Genomic DNA, 8,086 nt, shown 5'->3' with positions numbered 1-8,086 from the left:
ACTTCCTTTGATCGTCAATTCATCATTCCCCATCTCTCCCCCCCCCCCCAGGGAATAAATGTGACATTAATCAAAGTGAAATAAATGAATAATTTTTATTTTTCCACACGCTCAATCACACTTTATATTTTGCTTAGGGTTAAAAGATAGCGTAAATTGCAATTTTTAACTTAACTATGTTATGTATCTCTAACTTCCTATAGCCAAGGGAGTGTATCATCCACTATGTTACACAAATTCGTTTCGCTTACTATGTCATCTTGAATATGATTCTATTTTTTATTTTAATTTAAATCATTTCAGGGGTAAGCCTTTGATGTGGATAGTTTGACTTGACTCCTATCTTTTCCATACACAAAAATATGCCGATTACATAGATTGGAGGGGGACATCAACCTTACCTCCGTCTCAGAATCTACAAGACTGTAACATACCGTCAGCAAAAATATTATGGAGGTTACCAAATAAGAAGATTTACATAACTTCTAATATTACAATATGATTGTATATAAGTATTCGATAAAATGCATGAAGTTTTTCACTATCTTTTGATATTTTCTAATTCATGGGTGACATGTTACATCCTTGTCGAACATCTATATTACATAGGTTACGGGGAAAAAAATGTAGTGGAAAAGCTAAAAGGATTTCAGTTACGCATATATGCCAACGGACATTTCAAAAAAAAAAATATATATATATATATATATATTACTTGTATATTTTATGTTGTTGTAATAGTGACTTACATTATTTTTAAGGTCACTAATCTAATTTTATAAAGTCACGTATATTATCTTTAGGAATTACACTATTATTGTGTAAAAGTTAAATCCCAAAGAAACGGGTGGACGCATGAATCGTAGGGAAAGCAAAAAACAGGTGAATTCCAAAGGATAGAGAGAAAAAAAGGATACAACTTTCAAACGATGAGTACATCAGTGCAGAGAGGAGTCTGATTTTATCATTCATGATATGGATGTTAATATGATATTCTATTCAGAATCATTGTTCATTTTAATGGATTCTGAAAAAACTATGAAGCTATGTAACAAAAAAAGAACTGATCCTTCCATCTTCTAGCCCAAAATTAACCTTCCACCACTGTCAATTATTTGAAAGTTCCTCTTCCCCTTCTAAGCTTTTCTATGGTCATATGATGTCTTATTCTATTCTTAGTACCTTCTTTTGACCTGTCCATTCTGCAGGTAATTAAATCAACATCAAATTTTATTGTGTTTCTTTTCTCATTTAATTATTTTGTCTAATTTCTATTAGCATCATTAGCTTGATTGCCTTTCATATGCATGTATTTTCTGTTATAAGGGGCGGATTTAAGAGTTATACAGTTAAGAAAAAGAATATAAATCTATTACTACTAATTATTTTGAACCCAAAAATTTTGGATCCGCCTCTGTATATTATGTTTACTTTTCTATAGTGTTTTCTGTGAACTGATCAGATTGGATATGCTAGTTAGTATTTTTTTTCCTTACCACTTTTTTTTAGGTATCATTGCGAGATTGTTGGATCATTTCATTGAGAATATATTCAATGATCTGTTATAAGTTTTTAAATCTTGATTTGGATCTTGAAATCTGATAAATTACCCAAATTACAAAATTATTTGATCCAGGATTGAGTTAATAATTAAATTTCCTACTGCTTTTGTCTTTAGAGCCGAAAGATGGAGAATAATAGGGTGCCTTAAATAACAATCAAGAAGAAAGAAAAGCAACTTTATAGCTTGATGCCACCGCCACTATTTGTTTTTTCTATGGTTCTATTACAATCCATGATTCCTGTAATGCTAATTTAATTTTATATATGTTCATGTCTTTGGATGTATATATGTCAATATGTTAAAAGTAGTATTTTATTTGCTAAAATGATTGTATTAGCTGCTCATCATGTGATTGGAAAATGCTTCTCCTCCTAGCTAGGCATTTCATTTCATGACCAAGCAAAGTCATTGGCCATTTTGGATTTCACATGGATTGAAACACTAAAATAATACAGCTAAGACAACCAAAATTGAATGTGTCTTAGCACATTGGATCTCTCTTTAATATTAACCTGTTGAGTAGGATATCAGAATCATTTTAGATATTAGACTATATTGCATTCCTTCATAAGTTGTGAAAACCCCAAACTTCTTAAATTACATAATTTCCTTGTTAGATCATTTTTCATTGCTTCCAAGAAATTGAGGAAACTTATTCCCGGTACATGTATATTATAATGAAATTGCAGAGGAACAAGATCTGATGAGTCATATTCTCCGATAGCAAATCGAAGGGCTTGTGATCAATCACAATTTGGTAATATTCTTCTCATCATCAATCTTGTTGTGATAATAAGCAAAGCAAGAAAATGGATGAACATGGAGGAGGAAGCAAGGTGTCAGGTATTAGACAAATTGTGAGACTCAAAGAGTTGTTGCATAAATGGCAAAATGTCACTCTTAGTCCCAAAGGTACAAATGAGCATCCACTTCAATCATCCAATATGAATAGTAATGGCAATTTCCATGGAGGAATATCACCTGCTATTACAAAGAGGCTAAAGAGCTCCAATGTATGTTGTGATTCGGACGACGAGAGTTGCCATAGTCCAGAGCCACCGCATGGTGTCCCTAAAGGTTATTTAGCAGTTTACGTTGGACCGGAGCTTCGAAGGTTTATAATTCCTACAAGCTACCTTAGTGATCCCTTGTTCAAAGTGTTGCTGGAAAAAGTTGAGGAAGAGTTTGGATTTGATCATACTGGTGGACTTACTATTCCTTGTGAGATTGAGACATTCAAGTACCTATTGCAATGCATGGAGAATCATCAGAGAGATCATGGTGCTGATCCTCAACATGATTCTGGTGAGTCTTTTCCCTACTCCTTTTAATCCTTTTTAACATGAATTTGATCATCAATTAGCTAATTATGGCAGAGGTGGATCTAGGTTTTAAACTTTGATAGATCTTTATGCTAAATTCATTGTGTTGGGTCCATCCTTATTTTAGGGAAGAAAACACTTCCCTTGTTTTGATATATCTTCCTTGTATTTGGATGTCAAGTGCTTATCATCAATAGGTTCATCTCACACCTATAAATAGGGAAGCTTTCTCATTTGCTAAACACACCAAATTGAAGAAGACAACACATTCCAAAGAGAAAAATCTAGAGAAATCTCTTGGTGAAAGGCCTAAGTAAGAGAAGGTCTTTGAGAGAATTTTGTTGTAAAATTCTTGAGTGTCATTGGGATTGGGGTTGTGAGGTTGAGTGTTGTAAACACTTGTAATATTTCTTCTTTAATAAGATACGCGACTTCTCATGAACCACTATAAATCTGTGTGTGTTATTTATTTTCACTTACATCACGGCGTAAGTAGGTTCTGTCTAAAGATTGGTATTTAAGTGGTCAGTGAGGTCTTTCACAGGAATACTCGGATTGGGGATTTAAATCCTAACAATAATATCGAGCAACGGTTGTGTTGTGATTTAGAAACGATGGGAGGCGAAATGGTACGACGACGGCATCGGTAAATTGTCTTAGAATGCAAATTGAAGATTATTTATATGGATTCATGAACCTCGGTCCAAAACCGGAGAGATAAAGCAAACGATATTAATCTCATTGCGTGTGGTCGTCATCAAATTACTCGCAACGTAGCAAAAAGGAAAAGACCACCGCGAGATATGATGAAGGTATTGTTAGATATGTAGAAAACCATAATAAAGGTATTTCTCATGAAGAAACTATTTCATCTAAAGATGATGGAAAAATGCTATTTGTTGCACACGTAAATGAATTCAATACCATTGTAAATCAATTGTCACTAAAAATTGATTTTGATGATGATGCAAGTGTTTTTTGTTGGCATCCCTACCAAATAGCCGGGAGCCAATGAGAATATATATATCTAAGTTCAACGATGTTAGGGATCGTATCCTTGCGAGAGGTGCGGGGACGAGTGTTGAAAACGAGAAATGAAAATTATTAAACTAATCCCGGATCGGGTCAAGGAATGGCAGGGTCGTCCGGACCGGGACGAACACATGAGTGTTGGAGCTAAAACAGTCCAAGAAAAAGCTCTGAAGAGGAGGAAGGGGCCGGAATCATGGTCTATTGGCGATGATCGGTTGACAAGGGTGCTTGACTCGGAGCGTCCTTCATACTATATGTCATATTCAATTTTTTATTTAGCCGATGGAGAGCCGCTGACGTTGTTGGCACGGGAGACATTAATTTGAAGATGTCTGGATCACGTGGAAGATTACAAAAGTTAGACATGTTCCAATGCGAAACCCGATCTCGGTAGAAATGATCTATGATCTCAATTTTGGTAATGGGTCTTGGAAGGTGGCGAAAAGGTGCTATGGTAGTTGGCTTGATTGGCACTCTTGGATCTTATAATATATCAGCAAAGGGGATGGCAGACAAATGGTTCCGGATGACGGTGGACCTTCATACGTGCGAGGCATTCTCGGAAAACAAAGCGAGTAAGCTTCTCGGAAATGCGAGAAGCGAGGAGTTGAAGGTCGAGAAGCCGGAATCAGCGCGTGGGACCTACCACCGGCCCCTCTCTTGGAGATCACTACTACGTGACCTTCATTGATGATTCAACTTGAAAAATAAATCCGATGTGTTTAGTGTATTCAAAGATGGAAAGCCATGGTCGAGAATGAAACAAACCTCGAGTTGAAGTGTTTGAGGTCCGACAACGGCGGATACACCGATCTCCTTGTATTGTGCGCGAAATGGAATCAAGATGATGAAGACTATTCTGGAACGCCGCAACAAAATGGAATGGCCGAAAGAATGAATCGAACGTTGAACGAGCGTGCTCGAGCATGGCTTTCATTACCGGGCGAGATGCGATCCATTACTTGTCATCCTTTGGATTTCATTCAAAATGGCAAGAAGGTAAATCTTTCATTTACGAAAGTGTTAAAGAATCATATGTTCATAATGATGATAAAAAAGCTTGATCCAAAATCAAAGAAGTGTTACTTTAGTGAAAAAAAATTTTGGGATGAACAAAATCGGAAGATCAAAGGGAATGTTGTCTTCAATGAAGAGGAAGTCTTGTTGCAAAATAATTCGGAATGTCGGGACAAGGAATCGAAAATAGTCGATTTGAGGGACTTCCCAACACACGAACAAGGTTCCGAGAAGGTCTTGAAAGTGCTAAGAGAATCCCGGGATCGGGAAGGCGGGAACAGAAACTACATTACTGACCGGAGCTTGTTATGAAGAAAGAATCGACTAAGTGGGAGGCGCGATGAAAAATGAGATGGACTCCCTATCGGCAAATCATACATGGAATTAGCCTTGTTCAAGGATAAGAGGGCATTGCAAAACAAATGGGTTTATCGGATAAAGGAAGAACCCAATGGAAGAAGGCATTATAAAGCAAGGGAGGCTGGTTGCAGGGATTTCAACGAGAAGAGGGCATCAAACGCTCACAAGAAGAATATGTGGGGAAAGTTATCAAAAAGTTCAACATGCATGATGTAGAGCCATGCTCTTGAAAGGATAACGATCGTCGACAACGAGGATGAGAAGAGCGGATGGACAAGATGCCGGACATTGCACATGGGTGGGGTTGTCGGTGGCTATGAACAATCCCAGGAAAAGCAACCTATATTTGGATATTCGGCTATACGAAGGTAGCTCGAGTTCGGCTACTTGTATTTAAAATCGAAATTGAAGGGATTGCAAGGTTATGTTAATGAACGGTGGTGATCAAGCAGAGGAAACTTCGCTGCATCATGAAACTAGGAAAGAGGCTGCTGATCGATCAAAGTGTGAAGACAAATTAAAATTAGTCTTCAAGTGGGAGATTTGTTAGTCCGTCCCTTATTTTGGGGAAGAAAACACTTCCAGCAGAAAACACTTCCCTTGTTTTAAGGAAGAAAACATCTTCCTTATTTGGCAAATTGTTTAAATGACATCAATAGGTTCAATCACACCTATAAATAGGGAAGCTTTCATTTGCTAAACACACCAAATTGAAGAAGACAACACATCCCAAAGAGAGAAAAATCTAAGAGAAATACTCTTAGTGAAAGGCCTAAGTAAGAGAAGGTCTTTGAGAGAGATTTTAAAAAATTCTTGAGTGTCATTGGATTAGGGTTGTGAGGTTGAGTGTTGTAAACACTTGTAATATTTCTTCTTTAATAAGATGCATGGACGTAGCTGCTGAACCACTATAAATCATTTTATTCTTCGCTTACATCACGGCGTAAGTAGGTTAACATAAAGATTGGTATTTCCAGTCGGATTTGGGATTTTAAATCCTAACACATTGTACTCTTGAAATTAAAGGTTTAGATCTTAATGTTTGTTCGAAATTTTAGTGGTTTTTCATATATAATCTATGTTTCGCGTCGAAATATTGGATTCAGTTGAATCTATAGAATATGGGGTCCATATTATGGTCTATAATAAGTGCATGTCATATTGAACTTTTAGTGTTTTTTCACAGAATATATATATCTATGATTCGAGTGTGAAAATATTGGGTTCAATTGAATCTACGTCACATTGGCTCCATCCATCTCTGGATTATGGTCTAGAATAAGTACTAGCTATATGTCATATTCAATTTTTTCTTGAGTAGTCTCTGGTTGATTCTCTTCATCTGGTTTAATATAGAAACTATTTTATGGTTTTGGATGCAGCTGGATCTTCATTGGCAATTGAGGGGTGATTAACTACTATGGTCTTAGTGATGGTTGAATCTTTAGGGATGATTTTTTGTTTCTTTTCTTTACTTCTTCTGGTGTTAAATTAAGCTAAGATACGATCTCCTTGTAATGCAGATTTGGCAATTCTTTTTTTTTTTTTTCTTTTACTTGTACCTTTGTATTCAAAATTGATAAAAAACGAAAGGGAAAAAAAAGAAAAGAAAAAAAAAAAAGGAAAAAAGAGGGTCTGTCTAGGTAGTTAGATTTTAACAAGGTTCATTGGGAAGAGAAACAACAGAAACCCTTTGACCAGTTGCTGGAAATAACCTACAATATTTTAGTGGTTATTGACTGTTGCATTTTTAGGCAATAGCCAAGTGTATTTTACAACTGTCCATGCAACTTGAATAACCTGAAGCTTTGGTTTTGTCTATATTTATTACTACTGCTCCATTTGACGAGCTACATCTTCTTTCAGACTTACCTCGTCTTGCAATAGTTGCAATCAAGAATAATACGAATAGTTTTTATCTACTCCTTTATGATTACTGAAGGGTCGATTTGGAATATCTGCAAGAGGAATATAATCTTGGTAACATGCTTATGTTTCCAAGGTCTCCAGCATGATATCTTAATAGAAGATTTAACAGAATATTTAAACTGATGAAATAGTTATTTCTCTTTCTTCCGCAAAGAATGACACTGCTAAATTAACGTGTTACAGCTAAGCAATTTACTTGCACCATTGGAGGTAAGACATGACAATATTTGTTAGGATATTACAGAGTACTAGGTAATCGCGCCTCAAACCTTTCTATAATGACAACGTTTGACCGAAAATTTTATGACTGCTATAATGAGGTGTTGTTATGTATGTATATTGTCATATGATATTTAGATCTCATTTAGCTGTTACAACCAAAAGCACACAAAAAATTATTTTTCTATACAAAATACTTGTTAAATTAAAAATCTCAATTATATTGATTTTCATATTTTATTAATTAAAATTTGAAAAGACTAGTAAATTACTAATAAATTCATAACTAGTTGTACCATACCGACAAAGAATTAAAATCGATAAAATATATGCACTTAAAATTAATTGAAAATTTAAAAATGCCAAGTTTGATGTAAGAATTCTACCATTGTAGGTTGTTTCATAAATTTCAGTCTCTTAGTGATAATATAACGCTTGAATTTATTTTAAAATTTTGAAAGACTAAATCAGATTATTATGAGAAATATAATTATGTTCCTTTTAGATATTCGTACTTGAAATTTACTATGTGCGTGACAGTAATTATGATTACCATAAATATTTAAGTATAATAGTTTTATAGATAATATATTTCTTACCACATATTATTACGCAATATTTGAGTATGACTATTATAAAGAGG

At 35.1% G+C, this 8,086-nt stretch overlaps 1 protein-coding gene across 3 annotated transcripts; it reads left to right on the top strand.

Annotated features, from left to right (window-relative positions):
* Positions 1 to 727: 727 nt before the first annotated feature.
* Positions 728 to 7,494, top strand: LOC132036223 (uncharacterized). 3 transcript variants are annotated; one of them, XM_059426502.1, is made up of 3 exons: positions 728 to 1,208; positions 2,254 to 2,869; positions 6,678 to 7,494. In XM_059426502.1, the coding sequence occupies exons 2-3, from the start codon at positions 2,374 to 2,376 to the stop codon at positions 6,704 to 6,706; spliced, it is 525 nt and encodes a 174-aa protein (XP_059282485.1). In that variant the 5' UTR covers positions 728 to 1,208; positions 2,254 to 2,373; the 3' UTR covers positions 6,707 to 7,494. The 3 variants fall into 3 exon arrangements, with proteins under 3 accessions (XP_059282485.1, XP_059282488.1, XP_059282486.1); XM_059426505.1 differs by having other exon boundaries at positions 731 to 882; XM_059426503.1 differs by lacking the exon at positions 728 to 1,208 and having other exon boundaries at positions 1,236 to 2,869.
* Positions 7,495 to 8,086: the final 592 nt, after the last annotated feature.

Source organism: Lycium ferocissimum, chromosome 11 (genome assembly GCF_029784015.1).
Source record: "Lycium ferocissimum isolate CSIRO_LF1 chromosome 11, AGI_CSIRO_Lferr_CH_V1, whole genome shotgun sequence".
Taxonomy (NCBI): Eukaryota; Viridiplantae; Streptophyta; class Magnoliopsida; order Solanales; family Solanaceae; genus Lycium; species Lycium ferocissimum.
Note: the sequence above shows the minus strand (reverse complement) of the source record. Positions and strands in the feature narration are given on the sequence as shown.